Source organism: Nothobranchius furzeri, chromosome 14, assembly GCF_043380555.1.
Source record: "Nothobranchius furzeri strain GRZ-AD chromosome 14, NfurGRZ-RIMD1, whole genome shotgun sequence".
In the NCBI taxonomy this organism is placed as follows: domain Eukaryota; kingdom Metazoa; phylum Chordata; class Actinopteri; order Cyprinodontiformes; family Nothobranchiidae; genus Nothobranchius; species Nothobranchius furzeri.
The window spans coordinates 37,101,995-37,129,351 of NC_091754.1; the positions used below are offsets into that span (position 1 = coordinate 37,101,995).

At 45.3% G+C, this 27,357-nt stretch overlaps 3 protein-coding genes across 15 annotated transcripts; 1 reads left to right on the top strand and 2 right to left on the bottom strand.

Annotated features, from left to right (window-relative positions):
* Positions 1-288: 288 nt before the first annotated feature.
* Positions 289-9,636, bottom strand: pknox1.1 (pbx/knotted 1 homeobox 1.1). Of its 12 annotated transcripts, none has more exons than XM_054747254.2 (10): positions 9,264-9,636; positions 6,794-6,909; positions 6,516-6,687; positions 4,898-5,107; positions 4,707-4,824; positions 4,531-4,628; positions 4,294-4,422; positions 4,128-4,204; positions 3,635-3,801; positions 289-2,066 (listed from the first exon to the last, which is right to left on the bottom strand). In XM_054747254.2, exons 1-10 carry the CDS (start codon positions 9,489-9,491, stop codon positions 1,885-1,887), a joined length of 1,497 nt encoding a protein of 498 aa, XP_054603229.1. In that variant the 5' UTR covers positions 9,492-9,636; the 3' UTR covers positions 289-1,884. The 12 variants fall into 12 exon arrangements, with proteins under 12 accessions (XP_054603229.1, XP_054603230.1, XP_054603234.1 ...); XM_054747255.2 differs by having other exon boundaries at positions 4,907-5,107; positions 9,264-9,497; XM_054747259.2 differs by adding an exon at positions 7,993-8,105 and having other exon boundaries at positions 4,294-4,628; positions 9,264-9,392.
* ndufv3 (NADH:ubiquinone oxidoreductase subunit V3) lies at positions 9,567-23,898 on the bottom strand. Of its 2 annotated transcripts, none has more exons than XM_070544097.1 (4): positions 23,790-23,898; positions 22,539-22,650; positions 10,703-12,034; positions 9,567-9,811 (listed from the first exon to the last, which is right to left on the bottom strand). In XM_070544097.1, the coding sequence occupies exons 1-4, from the start codon at positions 23,832-23,834 to the stop codon at positions 9,642-9,644; spliced, it is 1,659 nt and encodes a 552-aa protein (XP_070400198.1). In that variant the 5' UTR covers positions 23,835-23,898; the 3' UTR covers positions 9,567-9,641. The 2 variants fall into 2 exon arrangements, with proteins under 2 accessions (XP_070400198.1, XP_015821210.1); XM_015965724.3 differs by having other exon boundaries at positions 10,703-12,037.
* Positions 23,899-24,671: 773 nt separating this feature from the next.
* LOC107389545 (gamma-crystallin M3) lies at positions 24,672-25,505 on the top strand. Its single transcript, XM_015965723.2, has 3 exons — positions 24,672-24,768; positions 24,873-25,112; positions 25,194-25,505. The coding sequence occupies exons 1-3, from the start codon at positions 24,754-24,756 to the stop codon at positions 25,470-25,472; spliced, it is 534 nt and encodes a 177-aa protein (XP_015821209.1). The 5' UTR covers positions 24,672-24,753; the 3' UTR covers positions 25,473-25,505.
* Positions 25,506-27,357: the final 1,852 nt, after the last annotated feature.

Below are 27,357 nucleotides of genomic sequence, written 5' to 3' on the forward strand. Positions count from 1 at the left end.
GCAGAATCGGAGTTTTCTCAGAAGAGTGGGAGAGCTGGTCATTTAGGATTCCAGCTGGATCGTACATCCCACCGGATCTGCTAACTCGGACTGTCCTTGTCTGTTTCAGAGAGAAGAATATCACAACTTCTCTACTCAAAGCACAAATAACTAACAAGACTGAAGCAGTGACCGCGCCTCTGGGTCCATCCAGACATCCCATTGCCTCGTAACCACATTCAGAACCGTCTCACACTGGACTCTCTGGACGTCCTTGAAGCGAATGGAGAGAAGAAGCTACAACACGAGGAGAGTTAGGCATTGTTTATTCCAAAATATAAAGCTCTAAGGCAAAACAGACAAGAGAACAGTGAACATCGCTTCATCAAAAGCAAGACAAACCCAAATGAAGAACAAAGCTCTGCGAGGCCACATCAAAAAGTAACCAAAAGGGCTAAAAACCAGATTACTGCAGCTGTCGTCCACTATGTTACAGTGATTCAAACAAGAGGCACCCCACTTTGTGCAGTAATCACACCTCCACCCAGGGATTTCAGATCCTTCCCTGCATGAATCTGTAGTGGTGAAGCGGTGGAGCTTCATCCCAGTCCTTAATGCAGGTCAGAGACATGGATTCCAAAAGTACATTTCAATGTAGTATAGAGAACATGTATGGAAATAAAAGCGTGCAAAATGTCCACTGCTTCTGGCTGACATGGTTCTGGTTGACACCATCCCTCCAGAGGCTTCTGCCCCATGATTGTGTGGTTAGCATAGTGTTCTGGATTGTGCATGTGAGAAGGCAGAGCTGATGCAAGTCCAGTGGAACGATTCAAAGATGCACGTATGGTATACACAATGTAGCTCCAACTGGAGCTGTACTTCAAACGACTGGAGCGCTGCAGTCGGGCTGCTACAAAAGGTTATTTGTCAGATTTACAGCAAAGTTTCAGAACACAGAGAAATCCCAAACCGTCGCTTTCCCTAGTCCTGCAGTTTAGTGTCTCTTTGACCGATTTCACCAAAGGGTCAGACGTTTGTGCTTCTTGGTAAGAAGTCTTTACAAAAGAACACAGATAAGGCCTTGTTAGTATCGTAACTTTAAAACCAATTTAAATAGCAATTTCATCAGCATCCATTTTCTTCTGCTGTTTTTAGAAAACTTCAAAGAACCCTGAAAAACAGGGTTGCCAAGTTTCATTACGAATCTGTACATAAATACTCCTTACAAAACGGAACACAAAATGAAACAAAAACACTAATTCCATATGTTTGTATAGAAAAATAAGCATCTCTACGATTTTCTCACTCGCTCCACTTGTGCTCAGCTCAGCCCTCGGAGGCCCAGGAGCCGTGGAGTCAGCTGGAGGAGTGTGCACATCTACTCAAAACACAGGCATGCAAAAGTGAAGACGATCCGTTACGTATACAACTTACTTCCAAGTGTTGGCATCCAAAACCAAAAGAAAACTCAACGGGAACCGGGGCAAGGGAAACAAACAAATCAGTCAACATGTATTAACGGAGCATACGAAGTAGCTTCTGGTGTTCTCAACACGTCTTTTTCTTTTCTAACTGATTTTATATTTTAGAGCTTAAATATACAAAAAGTGCACTCACCTACATGAATAAACGTATTAAAAAACCGTTTCAAAAGTGAAACTCCTGATGCACACACACACACACACACACACACACACACACACACACACACACACACACACACACACACACACACACACACACACACACACACGCTAGCAGGAAGGAGGGCTGGAAGAGTACAGAACTCCTCTGGTAGGTGCTGTACGTTTGTGCTGGATGTAAACCTCATGTGTCTGCGCTGACTAGACCCACGTCTGCACGTCCTGTGTGTGTAGATCAGAGTGAGAAAGAGCGTGTCCTCTACTGCAACGAGTCACTGTGGTCCAGGCCCAGCCTGGCCATGTCTGCATCATCATCCTCGTCTCCACTGTCCTCTGACTCGTCTTCGCTGTGGCCTCCCATCATCACCTGCTGCACCGCCAGTGTGGCTCCATCGGAGGTCAGACTCTGTAGACCCTCCATGTTCATCGTCACCATGGTACCTGAGAGAGAGAGAGAGCCCAGGAGGATTGAGAGGTGCTGCAGGGAGCCCCTACTGATGCTGTCTGTCCTATATGAGGCTCCCATTGTTTATATGGTGGCATTCCACAGTACACAAGTGTGTGTGTGTGTGTGTGTGTGTGTGTGTGTGTGTGTGTGTGTGTGTGTGTGTGTGTGTGTGTGTGTGTGTGTGTGTAAAGGTGTCTCTGGTGTGAAGTATGTAAATATGTATCAGTGTGATGGCGCTAGATCAGACCCGCTGGGCGGTGGCTATCCCATCCCTTCATCAGCTCAAACTGGACATGTTCTCAACCAAAGCAGATCTTGGTAGATGGCCTGTATGTATTTCTGTTGCATTTTCTAGAATTCTACAACCCCCCAAAGCACTTTACAACTACCGTATTTTCACGACCATAAGGCTCACCTAAAAGTCCTACATTTTCTCCAAAATGTACGCCGCACCCTATGGTGCGGTGCGCCTATTGTGTTGTTGTGAGACCCGAACGTAGATTTGATCTGTGACTCCATGCGCGCTCATCTCACGGACGGTGTGAAAAAACAGGTGAAGCAAATGAACTCGGAGCTCGCTGTCATTCCAGGAGGCTTGACAAAGGAACTCCAACCGCTGGACATTGGCGTGAACAGGGCGTTCAAAGTAAGGCTGCGAACGGCGTGGGAGCGATGGATGACAGACGGCGAACACATGTTTACGAAGACCGGGAGGCAACGCCGGGCGAGTTACACCACAATTTGTGAATGGATTGTAAATGCTTGGGCTAATGTGTCTACTTGTACTGTTGTTCGGGCTTTTGCAAAAGCCGGCATCATTCACGAGGAGACGGACGGCAACGAAACAGACTGACTGTGACGAGGGAGAACCTGGCGTGTTTGACTGTACTCGAGCCCAGTTGTTCTTATCAGATACAGAAGATGAGGACGTTGATGATTTGATGATTAATTAATAGCACTCAAATAAAGCACAACCGAACTCATATTTGCTACCGCTGCCTTTTTTTAATAAAACACAATTCAAATCACACTATTTTCTTAGGCCTATTTATAACACACACATGATTTTGTTCATGTGGAAAGTTTATGTGGTTAAATCCATCAACTACCGGTAAACACATTCTGAACTTCAACACAGCGCATCAGAAGAGCACGAGCCGTCAGCGCACGCAATGAGGAAGTGCACGTGCGCTCTAAACCAGGTCTGAAACAGGACTAGACCAGTAAAGTGAAGCGTGCTTTTGGCTGTTTATAATTTTCACAATGTCTGGTTTGCACTGATATGTTCCGAGTCCCGAGCCCTATAACCCGGTGCGCCCTATGGTCGTGAAAATACGGTAACTAGTCACTCGCACACTGGTGGTGATGAGCTACATCGTAGCCACAGCTGCTCTGGGGTACAGACAGAAGTGAGACTGTCCTACACAGGTGTCCCTCTGAACACCACCAGCAGGTAAGGAGGGTAAATGTCTAGCCCAAGGACACTACAGCTGTGAAAGACTGAGCGGGGCTTGGACCTGCAACCCCTGGTTATGGAGTGGTTACATTTACTGCGGCATACCGTCTGGCATGGCGACCTGCTGCGGAGTGCCGCCTCCTGTTGCGATGGAGTCTGGCCAGAAGCGCTGCAGCGGACGATTCTGGGGAGTTTTCTTCTTGGTCTTGGGGGCTTCAGAAGAGCTGGCGTCCAACATCGGCTGCAAGATTCGTCTCCGAGCGTTTATAAACCTTTCAAAACAAGATGTTTCCCTCAGCAGGAACATTCATGAACTCAGGCTGAGAATCCTTATGTCTGATGATGGTTCTGCTCTAGTCTGTACCAGTCACACACACTGGGTCTACACACACCAGTCAGGTGATCATGAGCAGCCAATTGGGATTTACCAGAGCAGATAGAGAGTGATGTTTTAGTCTGGTCCTTCAGAAATCTACAGGTTTCTATTTGGATGAATGTACAAGCCATCAAACATCTACGCTTCACCGTGACGAAAAGCAGCTCTGCTGAGAACACGACTGACTCATCTGACAAGTAAAGCTGATGAATGGAAACCGACCAGTTGTTGACCTGCAGCAGCGTCAGGTTTGTCTGGGTTGCAATCTGTTTCTTTTCATCCTCTGTGGGGTAAGGATGCTGCACGGAGGAACGGGAGAGAATTCAGTCGACACTTTTAAAAGGGTGACAGGCGTTTCACACACAGGATATGATGCGTTCACGCTCACCCCGATGTGCTGGAAAAGCCAAGAGCGCATGACGTTGGTGGCGTGTTTGGGGAGAACACCGCGCTTGTTCTTGGTTGAGTTGTCGTCATGATTGAAGAGGTTCAGATCCTGATGAAACTGCAGCTGAAGCTGAACACACACACACACACACACACCGTGGACATCTAGAGTCTGCAGTGAGAACCAGTGAGGTCCCCTCTCTGCTGTCTCTTCTAAGCAGCACCATGAGGCGAGTACCTGATTGTTCTGGACGCGTATCGTCCCAGGGGACAGGGCCTGTGTCATCACCTGGCCCTGAGGAGTAACGACTGTGACTGGCTGGTAAACTGTGCCTCCTGAAAGAAGAACAAACATCATGAACTTCTCCTTTTGTTGCCGGCCCCGTACCTGAGGGGCGTGTCCTGACGACCTACCTGTGACCACCTGGTTGGGGTTGACAGCGGTAACAGTAACATTTCCTTGTTGCAGGGCAGATGCAGGCACCACGATCTGACCCTGGGGACTGATGGCGCTGGAGATGGAGCTGGGGGTCTGCATAGTGAACAATGGTTGCTTTAGCTGCTCATCATGAATGCGCTGAGTGCCTCTGACTACGTCTACTTACATTGCACACCTGAGTCTTGGTGGGGGAGAAGTTCTGTGGCTGGCCGTGTGCGGGTGAGTATGGACTACCTGGGTCTCCACTCAGTAGAGTCTCACTGTTCATCTTGGTCTTAAGGCAGGCGATGTAGCGGCTGCAGAAGTCCTTACACAGATCGCTCACCTTTTCTAACTCCAGCAGGTGGATCCGCAGCACCTGGATGGCTTTCACCATCTCAACATCAGAGGAACAGCACATTCAGTCTTTAACATGTAAGCTGCCTGCTGCTGTTCTGCATGTGTCCTCACTGATGTCTGAATCAGACCGCTCCTTCTTTTTAGATAACTACCAGGCCCCCACAATGCGGCTCTAAAATTGAGGCAAACCCGGAAGTGACAAAAATTGCAGTTCCACCCTTATCCACTAGGGGCTGGTATCAGAAGCGAGCAAATCCTCACTGACTCCCATGTTAAAAATACCAATTTCAGAGCAGAAATAAACATGTTTACAGCCTGGTACCAAAACATATTTTTGGTTTAAATGATCTAGTTTACACTCATGACAACTCTGAGGGGGGTGAATTTTTTTCTCACTCTTCTGTTTAAGTGTATTAAAAGCCTAAAATTCTGTATAATTAATGAGCATCAGACCCACGTGACCACAGAGCTAGCTCCGTGGAAAGGCCTCAGTAGAGCCTCGGTCTGGCCTGGAAACTGCTCCGGGATTTTGAGTCTCTGTGTTTGTGTATTCTTTTTTGGATATTATTTGTGCAATTGTTGGACAAAATGACTTGCTGTGGCATTAATTGCACTAATAGAGCGTCAAAGGAGTATCCACTTCATTTTTTCGGTAAGTAAAATTATATTTATGTATTTTAGGTCACTGCCGAGCTGAGCTTAGATTTTAACATGTACTGTCTAACCATGAAATTTAAATGTAATAGGGTAAACCCCAGTGCATTTAACACAATGCTGCACTTTAGAAAATGGGTTGAAATATAACATGTTGGTGGAGCTGGGTTCCGACTATCGGCTTGTGGAGCTCTCGGGAGACCGATGTTTTCCACCCGGTTCTCCCCAGCGGTCAGCCCGGCGTATCTCTGACTCAGAAGCTCTGGTGTTGTGCACAGTTAACTACGGTTGTAGCTAGGTTGCTACCTCCATTAGCTTAGCTCCCACCTCCGCATTAGCTTCAGGTTAGCTTGTAGCTAGTTCGACCGGGTGTCGTCAGTTGATCCCAGCCTTACAGCCCCACCCTCAGCTCCACCTCTCTTCCCTTTTGTGGAATTGTCTGGGCTTGACGGAACCCGTGACACGGTCAAAATGGCGGTGGTGGCCACCTCCCATTTTTCTTCAAAAACATGTTATTGGAGCCTATGGAAACCCATTGTCCATATATTTATATATCGATGATAACTACAGATGCTTTTAGACTTGCTACAGCAAACACCACTTTGGTGTGACCTGTGTGTGCGCCTCTCCCCCCTGCTCTGGGATACACTCTTGCCATATGAAGAGATCCTTGCTGTTTTAGACAGAAGTGTTGAAGTTGTGCTAGAAAATTCTGACAAAGTAAAAATGGGTCCTAAACACACCCGAGGTAGGCATGAAAGCCAAACCTCTGAGAGGACTGTGCAGCTCACCAAGTTGTCAAGTTCAGGATCCTCGCTGAAGAAGGGCTTCCCCTCCTTCTCCTGACAATGAACAAAGTTCTCAATGTCCACATCAAAGCTGGCTGAGGTGATGCAATCAGAGCTGAGAGTGGACTGCTCACACTTCTCAAACAGCAGGGCCAGCAGAGGGAAGAGAGGGTGCCTGGTAAAGGTGCACCAACAAACACGCCGTTAGACTGCACCCCCGCAACGACGACTCAATTTAGAAATTCAAATGTTAGAGATGACAGATGAGCTAGCATCACTACCGATATATAGATGCTTTGTCTGCGTCCATAGGGGTCTGCGGTTCAGGTGATGGCATGGGCACCTCGACCTCTGCAAAGCTCTGCTCCGAGTGGTCAACCTTTAACACACTTTGCATCTGCAGGAACAGGAGAAACACACAAGTGGGAAGAAAAGTTAACTAACCGCAGCTGTAGGAAGAAAACACGGGAAAAGCAGAGGAACAAAAACACAAAGAGCATCATGTGATGCTAGAGGCGCAAGAACAGAGCCGTCGGAGTCACATGGCGTAAAATAAACTCAGCCAGACTCACAGCATCTGTAAATGCTCTTTGATCAGTAAAAGTAAACGTAATAAGAAAAGATGGCAGGTCAGGTGTTTATAAACTTGAGCTATTCAGCAAGGACGCCGTTTTAGATCAGTAACAAGTCATCCGGATGAAGAAAGTCTTGTTTTTGTGCTTTTCTTCAGTGTTTAACAGGAGAAACACGAAGGCTCCTAACATCTAATCAGGTCCTTGTGCACTGTCCCACAGCACTCAGCATGTTGCCACACAGCGAAGCTTAGCACTCCTTTAGTAAGATCACTAACGAGTCTCGTCCTGCACGAGTAGAGAAGTGGTCCAGGAGTCCGACTCCACCACATACCTCAGCGTGAGGGCATTTCTCCAGCCTTGGTCTGAATCCTAGGATGACCTCATGGATCATAGTGATGGCTTCCCCACTTCTTCAGTGTTATGAAATACTGATGACATAATTTCATATCTATAAAGACCTTAGCATCACCATAGCAACTACCAGGACCTGATTGTTAACGAGAACACTGTGCCGGGTGAGCAGAGCACCATCACGACCTGGGGGATGAGCTTTGTGCCGTTAACACGTGTTCGCCATGCACTTGTGCAGACACCACACAGAAGAACAAATTCATCACCAATCATGCGACTTTTGCTGATCATCACTTAGGTTTACTGTCTCTTTTAGGTCCTGGCACCCACATTTTAAAATAAAAACACAAACTCTTAAAAGAAATGTCTGCTGAGTGTGTGTGTAAGCACAGTCAAGGCTGCTCTTATTATTTATCACGACTAAGATGAAGTAGCTGATCAGCTGAGTGCAGCGAGCATGTTGATGTGATTACTGTGGTGACTTGTTTGAACTGCTGTGTTGGAGCCACACTAGGAGCAGGTCGTGCAAACCCTCGGGTCACCCCTGCACCCACCTGCTGCTCTCCCTTTGGGTATTTGTCTATGGAAACCGACTGGGCTGCCATCACGCTCACTGCAGACACGGCAACCACTGGGGCATTATAGAGAGCAGGGACAGGTAGCCAACCTACACAATACACAAGTTCAGTAAAACTGCCATCAGTGCAGGTACAAAACGTGTCAGTCATCCTCTCCTCACAAACAAAGATCATTAGCTTAGTAGGCTAGTTAAGATGAAGGACATGCTGGGTTTATGCGTATGAAGTGCCAGATGAATTACAGCTGCAAAAGAATGTGCTGATGAACAAATAACTCAATTTCAACATCACTGGTGGTTTAATGACAAACTAATCGTTCATCTGTATTTGTGTTTTATGTTTATGTCCCCAACGCTGGTCCGTGTTGTGTTGTTAGCGTTCCGGTGCAACTCAACACACCCACCATAAATTAGCCGTTAGTCGGTGTCGCTTTAGGCGGTGATAAGAGAGAAGTATTAATGTCATTATTTGGGCCGGCTACCTTCTAGGACTGAAACATCCATTAACAAAGTTGCTCGGTAGCAATAACGGTTGTTTGTCCTTCACACGGAGCCGTGCTGTAGCGCTAGCGTTAGCTCATCTAGCTCTGGTGGAGCTAGCGCTAGCTGTAGCCATCGCGGGGGGACCTGGTGCTTATTACGTTTTACTTGCTGCAATGGTGCAACCTAGATGCAGAGCGCCATATTTGCAAGGCGGAATAACCGGAGTTTAAAAATAAAAACATGCTAACCTAGCAAGCCTGGCAGCGAAAAAGACCCCGCTGCGGATTGATATGCAGCGAGCCGTGTAACCGCTTAATGTGACAGCCCCAGTCCCGTTCGCGCCGATCAGAGTGGTTTTATTAAACGTTCTAGTTTAAATCAGCTGTGAAGAGCAACAAGTAGAGGACTGGACACGAGGCTGGCACGATTTCTTCTCAAATCCTTCCCCATCAATCAATCACACAGGCAGGGACAGCTGCCGTCTCCCTCCCCTCCCTCCGCGCTAACATGTTGGGCCTCGTTCGGAGTGCTCGCCCTTTGCTTTACACAATCCTCCTCTGCCCCCAACAAGCAGACATATTTTTTACCCTCCCTCCCTTGCATATATTTTTTTATTCCTTCCGTAGCGCTGCCGCTTCTGCTTCCATTTAAAAACCACCCTCCGCCGCCTTGTCCACGCTCCTCGCCCCGGGGCATTTTTGCGAGCGGCCCAGATTGTTTGATTGATAGGGAACGGAAAAAGAGGGATTTTGAGTGACAGCTTACCTGAGTGCCAATCTTCGTCACACTGACAAGCGGCTGCAGCAATCGGGACCCGCAGTTGTCCTGTTGCGTCATCGCGCAAGGGCACGCAGTGGCGCTCACCTCATGTATATGTATGATGCGGGCGGAGACATGACGTCCTGCAGCCTGGTTCCTCTGCACCATGTTGTCCTCATCCTCCTCCACACATCTACAGCCAGGCGGCTGGGCTGCACACACGCAGCCGGTCATCCCAGTAAAACAAGCTAGCTTCTCTTTATTCAGCTCAAATCAGGCCAACAAACATTTACATCAAACACACGTGCATCACATCAGCTTGTGTACTTTAATCACATCTTAGGTTTTGGGACAATCACATTAACATTAAACATAAGGTTCAGCTCAGTGTCTGGGTGAGGGTCTGCCAGAGGAAGGCTGGGGGAGACGATACTGGGCCATCGCCACATCCAGGTCTACGAAGGTGTAGGCGGTGTAGCCGTGGTGCTGATAGTTTTTATACGTGCTGTTGTCAAAAGGCTCCTCGGGCGCTGGAGTTTCTGCTGCTGCTGCCTCTGCAGGAAGGAGAACGGTTAGGTTAGTTACATGTAACCATCAGAAGTGACAGCAGAGCTTTGGCTTCGTAGGGCTGATCCCATGGGGTGGAAGGGATCAGGGCTCGTGTTTGTAAGAAGTGAATACAACATCTACAAAAGACTAACATATGACACGGGCTCTAAAAGGGGCAGAAAACCAAAGATCACACAGGATTAAATAAATATACTCTAATCAAAACAATTCAAGACAAACACATTTACTAATCCCCACTCGTCAACAACCTCCAGGTTAAGAACAAATGAGTAGGATCTTAATAAAAAGCAGCAGAATTTCACAGGCAGTGGAGACATGATGGACGCCACTTTAACCAAAGGCTATGGTCCAAAACCAGATCAGGATGTGGAACTTAAAACATCTACAGTCGTTCTCTCTGAACTCCTCCCAGACTCCAACAAGGGGTTCTGCTTAAACACACCATTAGCTGGAGCAGTCCAACCCCACCGCTGCAACCAGCAGTAAGGAGCCGTCTTCAGCAGAACATTCCAGTCATAGAGTTTAATAGTGAGCCATTACAGCAGAAGAAACACGATCAGAATGTTCTTGGGGTGAAGCAGGAAACAGCCAAGCATGACATGAGAGGGTCAGGCGCACATCTGAGAGCAGAGGTCATCAGTGCTTTAAAAAAAGAAAACCTGCACAGTCAGACATGAGCATCCACCTCATGCAGAATCCACCAGGCTGAGCTAAAGGAGGTCAGAGGTTAGTTAGTGACGAACCAGCGTCCAAACATGGTTAAATAAGCTGAGGGTGTGACAGCGTGGATGCCCTACACCAGAAAGCTACCAGCGACAATTTCTCCACAAAGAGAGAATGGTGTATTTATGTATTGGGGGTGGGGGGGTATGTACCCTTAGGCTGTTCAGCAGGAGTCTCGGCCTGCAGCTCGTCTTCTGCAGCTTCAGCTGAAACCGGGGCAGGGTCCACCAGCTCCTCTGTGTTGTCTGTAGGGATGGAAACGGCAGCAGCGAGAGCTTCAGCGGGTGCTTTAGCTGGTGCTGCAGCGGGTGCAGCAGCGAGTGCTTCAGCGGGTGCAGCAGCGAGTGCTTTAGCTGGTGCTGCAGTGGGTGCTTCTGCAGCTTCAGCTGAAACCGGGGCAGGGTCCACCAGCTCCTCTGTGTTGTCTGTAGGGATGGAAACGGCAGCAGTGAGAGCTTCAGCGGGTGCTTTAGCTGGTGCTTCTGCAGGTGCAGCAGCGAGTGCTTTAACTGGTGCTTCTGCAGGTGCAGCGGCGAGTGCTTTAGCTGGTGCTGCAGCAGGTGCAGCGGCGAGTGCTTCTGCAGCTTCAGCTGAAACCGGGGCAGGGTCCAACAGCTCCTCTGTGTTGTCTGTAGGAATGGAAACGGCAGCAGCGAGAGCTTCAGCGGGTGCACTCTCTGATGTCACAGCACTCACAGCAGCTCCATCCTGAGACTCTCCAGTAGAGGCTACCACTGGTTCTGCAGGATCCTTTATGAAATTCTTCATGACCTCCACAGGAACATCAGCCTGGGTTACATCTGAAGCTGGAGATTTGTTTTTAGCAACGGTGACGACTGAAGCACTTTCTGCCACATCAGCATGGACCTCTGACCTGGAAGCCTCTGCTGCCCCTCGTGTAGGAGCACCGATCTCAGGACTTAACTTTCCTGACTCTTCAGGAGCAACACTGGCTGGGTTCACTGTAGGCGGAACTGCTTCTGCTGCCTCGTGTTTGGTTTCAGCATCAGCCCATCCTTCAGTACCTTTGAAGTCCTGGACTTGTGTCTTTTCTAGTAGAGTAGCTTCTATACATTCTGATGATGAACTCCTGGTATCAGTCTGCTCTTCCAGCTCCTCATCCTCCGAATCTGAGTCTGAATCAGAGTCACTTGATGATGAGGAAGACAACTCATCAGGGGTTGTGGCAGCTGGGAAGGCATCGTCTGCTGCTGGAACCAGAGCCGGAGCCTCTTCTGGTGCTGAGGTTTTACTGTTCACCTGAACACCTCCAGCTGGGGGGGATTCGGGAGGAGCTGTGTCGGCAACAACCTGGGCGGCATGCTGGAAGCCAGTCAGGTCAGGTGGTTCAGCGATAGCAGAAGAGCTGATTGGTGCCTCGGGTTCTCCTGGAGTCTGGACCGACAAAGCCCCGGGCTCTGACAGCCTAACAGGAAACAAGACTGCAGTCTTGTGGGCTAGCAGGGCCGACCGGTCATCTGCAGCTGCTGCGACAGGGAAATGATAAATGGGACACGAGCAGGTAAAAAGTCAAATGTTTAGGCATTAAATGGCTTTTTACGTTAGCGTTTCACACAGATTGTCCTCAATATTAAAAACACGAACATCATTCAGACTTTTATATGGCTTCAAATATCACCAATGTAACAAAAGGTTAGAAGAATCAAATGGGAGGAGTTCACCTGAGAGATCATATTCACACTGAGCAGGTTAACAGGAAACAGCCAGAAGAAGAAGACGAAAATATAATTTCTTTGGTCATTGGACCTCAGGGACCTGCTGGGGGTGTAGGGACTAAGAAGATCACCAATGTAAGATGGTGCTTGTCCATGTAAGGTCCTATAGACCAGAACCAGGATCTTGAAATGAACCCTGAAGCTGACTGGCAGCCAGTGAAGCTGGAGGAGAAGCGGGATGATGTAGGTGTGTTTGGAGGACTTGGTCAGAAGCCGAGCACAGGCGTTCTGAACCACCTGTAGACGGTTCAGGGAGGTTCTGCTCAGACACGTGAAAAGAGAGTTACAGTAGTCTAAGCGTGAGGAGATGAAGGTGTGGAGAACTGTCTCAAGTTCAGAGCGGGACAGAATGGGACTCAGCGTTGTAATGTTCCTGAGATGGAAGAAGGAAGAGCGAACAAGAGAACTGACATGAGAATCCAGGGTGAGAGCTGGGTCAAAGGTAGGGTTGTCACGGTATGAAAATTTAACCTCACGGTTATTGTGACCAAAATTATCACGGTTTTCGGTATTATCGCGGTATTTTTTAAACGGTGTTGCATATGTTCAGAAAGCATTGATAGTCCTGTTCTACACAAACTGAAATAGTTCTGAAAAGGTTTAACAGTGTTTATTAAACCTAAAATAACACAAAGCCTTAGCAAAAGTGCAACTTTTCACAAGTAAAGGAACAAATAGCTTCTTTTTCTGGAACATGTTACAGTAGTCAGTGCAGGTTTAAATTATACAAATCCAAACATTCAAAACATAAACAATATGTAAACAAATCAAAGAAACACCACTTGTTTTCTCATATACTTGTTTTCTTCATTATCAAAATGAAAATCTAAAACTCCAGTCCACACTTGACTTGAGCGCTGTACAAGTCAACCTTAAAAAATATGTATTTAAAATAAATATCCACTTTAAACAAATTACTAAAATAACTACTACACTATGTAATCAAATCCAAATGTTCAAGTATAAATGGCATTGAATAAGTAAACAAATCCATGACAAGGAACTAATTGTATATTTCTCTTCATCATCAACAAATAAGATGCTTCATCCAGCAACAGGGTGTCCGTGACACGGTTTAAATGCTGGCAGAGGACGCTGCGGCTGCAGTCTATAGTGACTCGTTGCATTCTCCCTCAACCAAAAGTCCTCACGTCATGCATTTCAGCTAAAATGCTAATGTTATCTTACCTTGCACTGGCTGTGGAGACGTGGGTGATCGTCACGCAGATGTGCCATGAGATTTGAAGTGTTGCTGCCTTCTGCAGACACTTGTTTCCTGCACGTTCTGCAAACGGGATAGCCGTCTTCTATTAACTGTCCCTCAGCATTTTTCAGAAATCCCAAATATGCCCATACTTCCGATTTAGTCTTCTTTGAGGGCTGATGGATGTCCTGGGCGCTGCCGTCGCCTCCTTCGGCCGTTATTTCAGCTTCAAAGTTTTGGTGCCGTTGCAAATTAAAAAGTGCGTGTGCGCGCAGCGGGAACTTCAGCTGAAGCGACGGTGGCTGGTAAGGGTCATCGCGCCGAAACCGCGGCCACGGTAAACCCACCGAGATAATATAGTTTTTTAAAAACTGGACGGTTATTTTTATTGTCAACTTTTTTACCGGGGTTTACCGCTATACCGGTTACCGTGACAACCCTAGTCAAAGGTCACGCCAAGATTCCTGACGGAAGGTTTGATGTGAGAAGCAAGCTGACCAAGAGAGTCTCTGACTTTGGGAACCAGCTTGTCTGGGGCACAGATGAGGATCTCAGTCTTATCTTCATTCAGCTGAAGAAAGCTCCCAGCCATCCAGGTTTTGATAGAGTCTAAGCAGGTGTGTAACAGCTGCAGCTTAGACATCTCATGGGGCTTAAAGGAGATGTACAGTTGGATGTCATCTGCATAAAGATGGTAGGAGATTCCTTTGAAGGAGCTCAGGATGTGCTGAAGAGGAAGCAGATAGAGGAAGAGCAGAGGCCCCAGCACAGAACCTTGTGGGACACCATGTGTAAGAGAGGTGGTGGAGGACCTAAACTTGGAGACGGCCAAAGAAAAGGAGCGCTCAAAAAGATAAGAGGAGAACCACTCCAGAGCAGATCCTGATAGGCCTACCCAGTCTCTCAGCCTCTCCAGTAGCAGGTGATGGTCAACAGTGTCAAAGGCTGCAGTCAGGTCCAGCAGGACCAGAACAGAACAGTCCCCTACATCACTGTGAGTCAGAAGGTCATTAGAGACCCTAAGAAGAGCTGTTTCAGTAGAATGAGCTGTACGAAAACCTGACTGGAAGCTATCATTGATGTTATGTTCATCAAGAGCAGCTGTGAGTTGTTAAGCCACAACCTCTTCCAAGATCTTGAAGATGAACGGAAGTTTAGAGATGGGTCTGAAGCTGCTATGGAGAGAGGGGTCGAGGCTCGGTTTTTTAAGAAGCGGGTGGATTACAGCGTTCTTAAAGTAAGCAGGGACCTGACCAGAGACGCATTAATTATAGAGAGCACGCTGGGACCGATGGACTGAAAAGCACTTTTAAACAAAGATGAGGGTAAGATGTCGAGGGGGCATTCAGAGGTCTTCATAGAGTTAACTAGTTTGGTTAACTCAGGCAAAGAAACAGGAGCAAAGCTATCTAGGATGATGGGCCTGGTTGGAGTCGGGAGAGGCAGCGATAAGGCTGAAGGAGAGATGCTAGATCTAACCTTATTGACTTTGTCCACAAAGAAAGACAGAAAGTTCTCACAGTCTGCAACAGAGTGGATGGAGGCTGTAGGAGAGGCAGGAGAGACGATGCTGCTGATGGTGTTAAACAGCACCTTGGGGTTCCCTTTGCTCTGGGACACCAGGTTGGAGAAATAGGAAACCCTAGCGTCTCTGACTGCAGAGTTAAAGGATGTCAGAAGATCCTTTAGGTGTAGCAGATGGACGTGGAGATGGGTTTTCTTCCACAAGCGCTCAATTTTATTGCATTGGTGCTTTAGGCTGCGAAGGCTGTTGTTAAACCAGGGAGTAGGGTTCACTGCAGGAAGGGATGGTTGTGCGCCTGCAAAAGTTGTCAACGAAGGAGAAGATTATAGAAGTGATGAAAAAGAAACGTGTCTTACAAGTACGAGGAATGAAGTTAAAGATTTTTCCGGATCTGACAAAGGAGATGGCAAAGAAACGGGCCGGTTTCTGGGAGATCAGAGCTAAACTGAAGAGTGCAGGAGTGAGACACGGTATGGTCTTTCCAGCTACGCTGATCTAAATTTTTAAAGAAGAGACAAAAAAGTTTCAGGAACGAAGTGAGGCTGAGATGTACTGTAAAACTATGATTGAGCCTGGACTTAAGAAATAATGACAATTGATATAAATTAAATAATAGCTAAAAGGCGTGAAGATGACGTTTCAAAAATTGGACTGAGAGCACTATTGCAGATCTCGCTATGGTTAACTATTGTTTGAATCCACATAATGATTTATTTTTGAAAGACTTTGTCATGAGCTGGCAGAACGAAGCAGAAATGTATTTTCATTACAATGTTAAAGAATGTTAAGAAAAAATTCTAGCTGTGCTCTCATTAAGAAAATGGAGAACTGACCATGGCGAGCAGGAGGTGGGGAGGCAGAAACTGACAAGTTAAAGAAAATGCAATGGCGATCTGAAACATAAACGTCCTCAGGACAAACACTATCAGCATTTAGACTCAGGGTAAAATCAAGGTCTAGAGTGTGCCCCCGGTGTGTGTGGGGCCAGAAACATACTGGGTAAAGCTGAAGGAGTCCATAAGGCTGGAGAAATTCATGGCAAAGAGATCGGAGGGATCATCAACATGGATGTTAAAGTCACCAACAATCACCAGTCTGGACAGCTTCACAGAGGAGGATAGAAAGTCACTAAACTCCTGAAGGAAAGAACTGTTTGGACCAGGTGGACGATAGACAACAGCACAGTAGAACGGGTTCTTACGCCCGACTTTAATCAGCTGCAGTTCAAAGGATGCAAAGTGACCAGAGGTTGTAGAGCTACATGGAAGATAGTCTCTGAAAACAACAGCTAGGCCTCCACCACAACCAGAACCCCGGGGCTGGCTAGGAAAAGAATAACCACTCAAGTAGAGTTCAATCAGACCAGAATAATCAGATGTTTGCTGCCAAACTTCAGTCAGAAACAGAAAATCCAGGTTTTTAGAGAGAATTAGATCATTGAGCAGGAAGGACTTATTGTTAACAGAGCGGGTATTTATTAGAGCCATGCTGAGTGAAGTGGAGGAATCAGAAACTACAGAAACAGCTGGAGTTAGTGGACGTAAATTAGCAGGGTTAGATCTACGGTGTTTATAAAAAACACTTATGCAGGGAACAGGAGGAGAAACCACTGAGGAATGAGGATAAACCGACCTTAAAAAACTTGGACGGAGAAACCGCGCCTTAACGCGGTCTGGCAGGAATGCGGAAGTGGCGCTCAAGACACCAAACAAAGAACAAGAAGCTAGAAGATCACGCCGATATTTACTAGATAAACCACGCTTTAAGAGAAGTCTTATTCTCACCTGGATTCCTGCTCGTTTACCTCTTTTCCTCCGACGTTTTCCCGGGACCAGATAAACATCGCTGGAGGCGCCCTGGTTGGAATTGTCGTTTGGCTCCGGGCCAGTGCGTTACTCAGGTTAACAAACAGGAAGGTACGTCCTTGGTGCGTCTTGGGCGATTGTGAACGAAGGAAAGGACAAAAAAGTCTGGCGATCATAGGAGATGGTAGCAGGGACACCACTGAAGAGGATCGCAGACAGGAGCAAGGTGGAAAAGAGGAGGTTAGTGGAGAAAAGTTTGAAAAAGTGGCCGGTGACTGCGGCTACACCAAGCGCAGGCACCATCTTAGTTACCGACCAGAAGCGGAAGGAAAGTTAGTGCAGAATCATGGATAGATCCACACAACCAAAACAGGACAGGGGCAGGTCTGGAAATAAGCTGTAAGCAATCAGCTGAAGGAAACAGGATCTCCAGGTAGAAACGCCAAGCCTTCATTAAGACAAGGAGGAGGAGAAATCAAGGTTCTGGTGGGCCGACGAGAAGAACCCACAGAGACCAACCTGCACATAAATGGTAAATGGCCTGTATTTGATATAGCACCTTCTTGAGTCTTGGAACCCCCCAAGGCGCTTTACAACACAATCAGTCATTCACCCATTCACACACACCCAGGTGGTGATGAGCTACATTGTAGCCACATCTGCCCTGTACACAGTAGGGATGTGAATCCCCACATCTGAGGTCGATTTGATTCGTATCTCCATATGCTGCTGGCGATACGATGAAACCCCGAGCCAATACGATTCACCCCTGCTCACGATTCATTAATGATTTGACAATGATTTTCGATTCGATGCAACTCCCGATGCGATTTGAAACGATTCAACACATAAAGAATTTACAAGCCCACATCTGGTTTTAAAGCATTACCACATGTTCCCTCTCTGTGAAGGATGTACTTGATCCTCTATTGTTTTTGATTCATCCATAAATTCAACATGAAAAGCCAACACACTTCCTCAGTGATAGTTACATTATTATGCAACACTGCAAGCATCTGAACATAACATTTAATATTGTACTGATCCATAAGGGGCTGTGGTGAGAGCTGCTGGAGCCTAAAGTTACTGTTCCTTTAAGAGAACCATGAACACTGGAGAAGAACGGAGATGTGAGTTCACCTCAGCTGTTTACTGGACTTCTCTGAACCACTGTTAAAGGCAAAAGGTCCTTCTGTCTGGAGTTTTTAGATCTGTACAAATGTTACAATAATCAGGAATCATCTTAAATGACCTCAAAGCTTCAGATGCACAGATCCATAAGAATGCTCTTAAAAATCTGCTGCTGCAGAAACCAGAGACCGTGTCACAGAGAAGTTTATTTTATTTTGGTAAGTGGAGACAGGAAGCACATACAAATGTACAAATATGCTCCCACTGTGGCTGTGCAGTACTCACTACCCTGGCTTTCGCTTAAAGACAGGGTATCTGCAGGTTTATGGGTGCCAAATTTAAGACTTTTAAAGACCTTTTTTAGGGCCACTTTGACCAAATTTAAGCAATTTTTAACAATATATTTAAGCTATAATTTCCAGCTATTGCCTGGAACCAGTGCTAACCATGTTGCAAACGTGGGATTAGCCATCCAGTTACCATTAAACTTCCACATGGCGCAAGCTCCCACTAGCTTAATCAGCTAATGTGCTCATCTAAAAATAGCCCCCTTTCACAACCAACTGAATGTGTACGGTTCCGCTTACGCCAACATCAAACACAAAAAAAAATCCTGAACACAAACTAGAAACTCACGAAATTTTTTATAGAAATAAAAGAATCTTGTTTATTGAGTCTTTGGTAATTTAAGACCTTTGGAAACTGGTTTTAAGGATTATTTGTCATTTTAAAGGATTTTTAAGGCCTTAAATTTGGAAAAGCAAATTTAAGACTTTTTAAGGATCCGCGGATACCCTGGAAAGAGATGAGACGTTCTTTATTTAATTTTATTTTTTATTCTTTTTTGATTTTATTCTTTTTATTCTTGTGTGTAGAATAAGAATAAAAAAATGAAAACGTTCAATGCACCTCAAAAAAATGAAGACACAGCAGGTAAACTAAGGAGTAATCGACGTAACCGTGGTTTTTACCGACAAGAGACACGCATGGAAAGATACACTGAGATATAGCCGTCAGTTGTACCCGACACTGAAGCTACCGGTGCAGTCGCATCGTTAACTTCATGAAAGAACCACCATTCAGATCGGTCAATATCTCCATCCCTAGTACACACGCGTCACCAGTCCCTACAAACACCACCAGCAGGCAAGGTGGGTCTTCCCCAAGGACACAATGACAGTGACAAACTGAGTGGGGGGGCTCGAACCTGCAACCTTCAACCTCAACAGTCACGTAATAATCTGTTTCATATCTGTCATCTGCCATCCTGCATAATTATTTTTTATTTATTTTTAAAATGACATCTCCTAAAAACATCAATAAGCTTTTATATGCTTTTCATGAAACTGAAACAGCTGCTTATTCAGACATCCTGTTACAGCATTAAAGGGACTTTACGGACTTTTGAATTTTTATGCTTGCGATTGCCCCCTCAGGCCAAAAGTGTAACGACAGTTTCAATAGTAGGCTCGTGCTCGAGGCGTGCATGCTGTACGTGCACACTCCTTAACGAAAATAACAGCTGAGACAGTTCCTTGTGTGTGTGTGGCACAGAGGACAGGAGAACGCGCAGCTAATTAATTAAATAATTTGGTTCTGTACATTTCTCTTCAGCACAGCCGACAAAGGTTTATGATGGGTCAGTCCTCCTGCATGCTCAGATCATTCCCTTCCCTTGCTTGAAAAATTGTTCCAAAATGAAAGTTGAACCCACATCTTTTTTATCCGTGAATTCAATGCCATTCGGCGAGTCTCAAATAACAATTTGGGCATCTTACTGTAAAAAATATACCATTAATGTAAAAAAATAAACTCTTAATAAACAATGTTCACACCCAGAATCGAACCCAGGTCTTCTGCACGAGAGTCCAACGTCTTACAAGGTGAGCTAAAGCGCCAGTGATGTCATTTGTATCTGTAACTTTTATATCCTTGATGACACCTGAAACAACGCCAAACCAAAGAACGGTTCAGAGCGAAAATGGCTATTTTGTTGCTAATTTGCAGGAAATATCTAGAAGAAAGTTCTACAGAAAGTAGCTAAGGGTCCAGCGACAAAGGCACTACCTCTCTCTCTGCTGCTAAAGCTACAGATAGCAAATGCTACGGGCTATGCCTGAGCGTGAACGTGCATGAAGCAGCCTGCTCGACCCGAGCAGCTCTTTTTCTGTGACTTTACAGAAAAACATGCAATCACAGTAAAAATGCCAGGGCTCATTCTACAGGACCAGGGCATTGCAGGAGAATGTATGAAGAAGACATTTATTATTTCTATACATGTTTTGGCTGTCAAACTTCCATAATGCCCCTTTAAGCACTAGTAGCTTCAATTACTCCTATTTCAGAGCAGAAGACTTCCAGCACTGGAAAAAGCATCAGGGCCTCATTTAATAAACTCATTTATTAGCGATGGGAATTCCGGCTCTTTTTAGAGAGCCGGTTCTTTTGGCTCCCAAGTGGCTCCTCAGATTTTCTGTTGCGTAAAGTATATCTATCACCAAAAATAATGCAAAACTACAGGTGCTGGCCAGTAAATTAGAATATCATCAAAAGGTTGAAAATATTTCAGTAATTCCATTCAAAACGTGAAACTTGTACATTATATTCATGCAATGCACACAGACCAATGTATTTCCAATGTTCATTACATTTAAATTTGATATTCATAAGTGACAACTAATGAAAACTCCAAATTTGGTATCTCAAAAAATTAGAATATTCTGAAAAGGCTGAATATAGAAGACACCTGCTGCCACTCTAATCAGCTGATTTACTCAAAACACCTGCAAAGGCCTTTAAAAGGTCCCTCAGTCTTGTTTTGAAGGCACCACGATCATGGGGAAGACTTCTGACTTAACAGCTGTCCAAAAGACAATCATTGACACCTTGCACAAGGAGGGCAAGACACAAAAGGTGATTGCTAAAGAAGCTGGCTGTTCGCAGAGCTCTGTGTCCAAGCACATTAACAGACAGGCGAAGGGACGGAAAAAATGTGGTAGAAAAAAGTGTACAAGCTCTAGGGATAACCGCACCCTGCAGAGAATTGTGACGACAAACCCATTCAAAAATGTGGGGGAGATCCACAAAGAGTGGACTGCAGCTGGAGTCAGCGCTTCAAGAACCACCACGAGGAGACTCATGAAAGACATGGGATTCAGGTGTCGCATTCCGTGTGTCAAGCCACTCTTGAACAAGAAACAGCGCAAGAAGCGTCTCGCCTGGGCCAAGGACAAAAAGGACTGGACTGATGCTGAGTGGTCCAAAGTTATGTTTTCTGATGAAAGCAAGTTCTGCATTTCCTTTGGAAATCAAGGACCCAGAGTCTGGAGGAAGAGCGGAGAAGCACAGAATCCACGTTGCATGAGGTCCAGTGTAAAGTTTCCACCGTCAGTGATGGTGTGGGGTGCCATGTCATCTGCCGGTGTTGGCCCACTCTGTTTCCTGAGGTCCAGGGTCAATGCAGCCGTCTACCAGGAAGTTTTAGAGCACTTCATGCTTCCTGCTGCTGACCAACTTTATGGGGATGCAGACTTCACCTTTCAACAGGACTTGGCACCTGCACACAGTGCCAAAACCACCAGCACCTGGTTCAAGGACCATGGTATCCCTGTCCTTGATTGGCCATCAAACTCGCCTGACCTTAACCCCATAGAAAATCTATGGGGTATTGTGAAGCGGAGGATGCAATACGCTAGACCCAACAATGCAGAGGAGCTGAAGACGACTATCAGAGCAACCTGGGCTCTCATAACACCTGAGCAGTGCCACAGACTGATCGAGTCCATGCCACGCCGCATTACTGCAGTTATTGAGGCAAAAGGAGCCCCGACTAAGTATTGAGTGCTATACATGCACATTCTTTTCATGTTCATTCTTTTCAGTTGGCCAACATTAGAGAAACAAACATTTTTTCATTGGCCTTTAGAATATTCTAATTTTCTGAGATACCAGATTTGATGTTTTCATTGGTTGTCACCTATAAATATCAAAATTAAATGTAATGAACATTGGAAATACATTGGTCTGTGTGCATTGCATGAATATAATGTACAAGTTTCACGTTTTGAATGGAATTACTGAAATATTTTCAACCTTTTGATGATATTCTAATTTACTGGCCAGCACCTGTATATGTAAAATGATTTACTAATGTAAAAAAAATGCAATATACCAAATATTTATCATTTATATGGATTTATTAACTGAACACTTTAAGAAATCTCAACTTTCTGATTGCTGGCGCTCATTTTCTCACCGTCTTCATCGCACTCTCCTCTCTCTCGCTCCCCTTTTTCCTTCTCCTCATTCCCTCCGCCCGCATATGCTCTGCTGTGTGTCTGTCTGAGTCTGGTCCTCCCTCTTCCCCGCCTCACCAAAAATAGGGGGTGGGGCTCCCGTCGTTCATTTCATAGAGACGGTTCATTCGCGACCGACACATCACTATCATTTATGTACAAAATGGAGTCTGGAGGTTGCAAAAGTCATTTTCTATACAAACTTGGTGATTTATAAAGCGAACTCTGACCCAGGTGTAAGGGGAATTTAACACACACACACACACACACACACACAGAGCCTGGCTCTTACTCTTAGCTGCAGCTTTGGTCTTCTTCACAGGCTTTGTTGAGTCTTTAGCTTGGGAGCAGAACCAAACAGCCGGGCTGTTCCTCAGCGCGCCCCAGCCGTCCACCTGGAGACACTAGACAGCAGAACAGATATTTGAAGCGGGGCCTCTCCTTACATTTGGTTGTTTTGTGGTCACAGCATAAACACACAGTAAGGGGACGACACTCTGGGTGTCTTCGCCTTCGTTCGTTGTTGACAAGAGAAATATCCTGTTACTGATGGCGTCGTGTGGAGTGAGAAACTGGTACAGGAACCTGGCTGGGTCTGAGTTAAACATCCTGCCTCTATGAGTTACCTGCACTGCCTTTTGATCAGTTGTGATTGTGTCCAGATTGCATTTCTCACTCCAGTTTTTTCTCACTAGGGTCACGAGGATATGGTGGTGTCTAACTCCATCAATCACCAGGTGAGAGGTGGGGACAAGTCTCCATGGGACACACAGAGACAAACAACCAGTCACACCAAGGGAGTCACCAGTTAACCCAACATGTCTACTTTTGTTCTGTGGGAGGAAACCAAAGCACCCAGAGAAAACCCACACATGTATGCGAGAACATGCTAACTCCATGCAGAAAGGTATTGCTGCAAGGCCACGAATCTACCAACCGAACCACCAAGCAGAGCTGGAAACTCAAAAAGAGATAAAAAAAAAACATGTGAGCAGCTCATTTTCACATCTTGATTTCTTATGAGAACCTCACTTCAAGCCTGCAGAAATAGTGGCTGAGCATCACCAGGAGTCTGGGTTAAATGCTTTCAACTGGAACGCTGTGGACGTGTGTGTTCCAGTGGTTTAGAGAATACCACATGCTGTCACTCGCACTCATGGGTTCTCTGAGATTCAACTGGTCATTCCGCTCAAAAGCACCGTTTCAGATGGTTTATCTGGGTTAGCCCAACCCAAACCCACATAACACTCATGATAGGTCATAAAGGTCTCACGAGATAATTATGCTCAAAAGGTTCGATTCAGCTTTCACAGATAGACCAGATAAATGAACGGAATCTTCCACGATACTTTCCAGTCTTAAATAACGCTATCGGAGTGTTTAATCTGAACACGGCTTCTGTAGACCGAGGTCATCACGATGGTCAGCTGTTAGCGCCGTGTTGGAGCGGGAACTACGTCACGATTCTCAACAAACCGTCTTTTCGCGTTTTCGTATAAACAAGGCCACGTTTAGAATAAAAATCAACCAATGGAATGATTACCTTGAGAGAAGCCAGTCGCCCAGATCTTAAAAAGCTGGCCGCCATTGTTGTGTTTCTACTAATAATGTCCGGCCGGAACGTGAGCGTAAGACAATGGTTCCGCGAGGACAAAATCAAGTAGCAATCAACTTAAACTCTAACGTTCACTTATGTTTTTAAAACAAATATTACTGTTAGCCATTTTTTGTTAAAACATATTTAGTTCCTTCTGAATTGAAAAAAAAAGATTTTTATATACAGTTTTCAGTGTTTTGTGGTACGAGGAGATAAAAAAAACTTACGTTAGTAGGAAGTATGGTCTCTTTGTGACTAGAGTACAGGCTGATAACAATTATAGTCAAATCAATAAAGTATTTCATTTTACATATGTATTGTAACCAGTTGTAAGGCACTTTTAAAAACAGGTTCATAAAGAGTACAGCATGTTGATTAAATGGGTCCATCCCAGTCAAAAGCTGATATATATATATATATATATATATATATATATATATATATATATATATATATATATATATATATATATATATATATATATATATATATATGATGTGTTTGTGTGTGTGTGTTTGTGTGTGTGTGGGTATGATATGTATTTCCAGCCATGGACCTGGCATTAAATTGAACTGAAAATGCATTAAAAATGTTTTACATTTCACTGTCAGACCTGGAGCTACCCTGAAATAAAAATACTTCGACAACTTTCTGTGATTAAGCCACAAATACAATACAAACAGGGCTCCTCTCATAAGTGCAACCATGGCAAATTAATATGTTAAAGGTCCCTTTAAACTAGAATGATCGAGAGCAGGGGGTGTGGGGACCTCTGCTGCATGTTGCTCAGTCAGGAATTTGAACAATAGGGTCATGTACCCTTTGGATGGGAGGTCGGGTATAAAAGCAGCAAGAGAACATGTAGAAAACTGAGCAGTCCTTTTGAACGTACACGGTTGTAACTGTAGGCATGACCATGGGCAAGGTGTTTCACTCATGTCTTTTAATAATTTTATTCTGTTTAGAATTTGAAGAAGAAAGCAGGTCTAAATTATTCAATGATGCATCATAAACATTTTTTTCTTCCAGATAATCTTTTACGAGGAGAGGAACTTCCAGGGTCGCTCTTATGAGACCAGCAGTGACTGTCCCGACATGTCCCCCTACCTGAGCAGATGTCACTCCTGCAGAGTGGAGAGTGGCTGCTTCATGGTCTATGACCAAACTAACTTCATGGGAAACCAGTTCTTTGTCAAGAGAGGAGAGTATTCTGACTACCAACGTATGGGCATGAGTGACTGCATTCAGTCTTGTCGAATGATCCCCATGGTATTAAACCTTAAACATATGAGAGAGATAATGAAGGTTTAAAAGAAGACTCTTTGATTAATATGTCGATTATATTTACAGCACCGAGGCCAGTTCAGGATGAGGATCTATGAGAGGGAGGACTTTGGTGGTCAGATGTATGAAATGATGGACGACTGTGACTCCATCATGGGCCGCTACCGTATGTCTGGCTGCATGTCCTGCCACGTGATGGATGGCCACTGGCTGATGTACGAGCAGCCTCACTACAGAGGCAGGATGATGTACATGAGGCCTGGAGAGTACAGGAGCTTCAGGGAGATGGGATCTGGAGGCATGCGGTTCATGAGCATGAGGCGGATCATGGACTCCTGTTATTAAAATGTCAGCATTAAAACACAAGATTGAAAAAGCTGTATATCTTTTTATTTAATTCTCTCATGGATAAATTATGAAGCAATTGCAAATATTAGTTACTTAGTAGGGGTATGCCGATTCACTAATTAATCGATGCATCTTGATGTGACACATGCCGATTCAAAACCGATTTATAAACATTCATAAATGATTATCAGACATAAAAATCCTTCACCTTTAGGCAAAAATTGCTGTTTTGAATCCAAAATGGGTCGCCTATGCGATTAGGTAGTTTACGACATTGTGGAGTACCTTACAACATACATTACAACACTGGACGGCTTTACAGCATAAACTCAACTGCTGGCACAAACCCGGCCGCAGTTTTGATAACTTTAAAATACTATTGACATTAAAATATTCAAAAAAATTGTGTTTTTACCATTTTTAATAAGTTCAAGTCTGAAAAAACACAGCAGCAAGTACAATCACGTATAAACAATAGTCTCTTCCCACTTTCTGTTCTTAAGTCCTGTGTAATGTGACCATAGCACAGCTTTCTAAAAGGCGCTCAGCGGCGCGAAGCATCCTGTGTGACCACTTGACTTCTCAAAATCGATGCTGCGCATGTCCGTCTCCAGTGTGTCCCAGGCTTTACTCCACTCCCACTTCCTGCTAGACAAATGCAACAAATGCTGTTGCCTGAGTATTTTGTATGTATGTAAATTCTGATTTGCCAAATTTATAAAATAGGCAGGTGTTAAAACAGAACTATTTCCAGAACTAATTAAGTGTCTAGCTGACTCCCGATCCGGCCAAATCGGTGAACAAGCTATTTGAAACTATCCTGTCACTGACCTCAGGTCAAAACATTGCTCTGCAGCGCTTGGTGATATCAGACAAACCTGCTCTTTTAACAGCCTTAGTGTCACGTTGGGGTGTGGGTGGCGGCAGACCATGTGTAGTAGAGCTGACCAGGAGGCAGAAATGCAGGCTCAGATAACATAAAATGGATTTAATGATAGAGGATACAGCAGGAGCAACGAGACACCACAACAAACTACAACAACAACAATGATCTGACAAGGAACACATGCAGAAGGGGCAGGTGAGACCAATAAAGAACTAATCAGGGGCAGGAGAGAGTAAGGCCCTGTCCACACGTAGTCGGGGATCTGCCAAAACGTAGATATTTTTCTACGTTTTGGCCTGTCATCCACACGAAAACTGAGTTTTTCACACGAAAACTGCGTGTGGACAGACAAAACCGGAGTTTTAAGGTCCGTAACGTCACTTTCCGCGACAAAAAATGCTGACATCACGTGTGCGACCTGTGTTTACACTAGCCGACAGCATGGATGCCCTCAGAGCTGCGCTCACTTTATCAATTGTCCAAGCGCTTTCTGCTTGTTTGTTTTTGCAAGCGGAATTACTGCTCCTTGCGGAAGACCACAGACGAAGGACGAGGTTAAGAACGGGGGAAGTACTGCCGCCTACTGGTCTGGCATGTCCTTAACAACGTATTTATCCGGGTACGTGTGGACAGAGTTTTTTTTTTTTTAAACGAGGTGGTGTGGATGCAAGTTTTTGGAGGGGCGGATATTCGTTTAAAAAAAAAACCCGGCTACGTGTGGACTAGGCCACAGATGCAAAACAAGCATTGCAGCTTCCTGTCGAGATATCTCAAGACTAGACAGGTCGTATCGGAGCTAATCTACAAGTTCTTGGTACCTAGAGATCCATGCCATCAGTAGTGTTCATCCAGACCTCTAGACCCCCTGGGGTACTTAAATGTTTTTCTAAAACATCTAGCTTCCATTCCATCATTTCACACATCACACTAAATCACTTCATATTCATTCCATTCCACTACATACATACCTTGTCTTGTATAATCATTAGTTTAGGA

Bases quoted from the DNA above. Each gene is read 5' to 3' on its own strand.
- LOC107389545 (XM_015965723.2), top strand. The intron at 25,113-25,193 runs GTATTAAACCTT...TTATATTTACAG, and splicing joins CTTGTCGAATGATCCCCATG to CACCGAGGCCAGTTCAGGAT.
- ndufv3 (XM_015965724.3), bottom strand. From the start codon at position 23,834: ATGGCGGCCAGCTTTTTAAGATCTGGGCGACTGGCTTCTCTCAAG. The intron at 22,651-23,789 runs GTAATCATTCCA...TCTGCTGTCTAG, and splicing joins GGCGACTGGCTTCTCTCAAG to TGTCTCCAGGTGGACGGCTG. The intron at 9,812-10,702 runs GTACATACCCCC...TCCTTCCTGCAG, and splicing joins TCCTGCTGAACAGCCTAAGG to AGGCAGCAGCAGCAGAAACT.
- pknox1.1 (XM_054747248.2), bottom strand. From the start codon at position 9,491: ATGACCGGCTGCGTGTGTGCAGCCCAGCCGCCTGGCTGTAGATGTGTG. The intron at 4,825-4,897 runs GTAAGTAGACGT...TTCACTATGCAG, and splicing joins CCAAGACTCAGGTGTGCAAT to ACCCCCAGCTCCATCTCCAG. The intron at 4,629-4,706 runs GTAGGTCGTCAG...TTCTTCTTTCAG, and splicing joins CCCCAACCAGGTGGTCACAG to GAGGCACAGTTTACCAGCCA.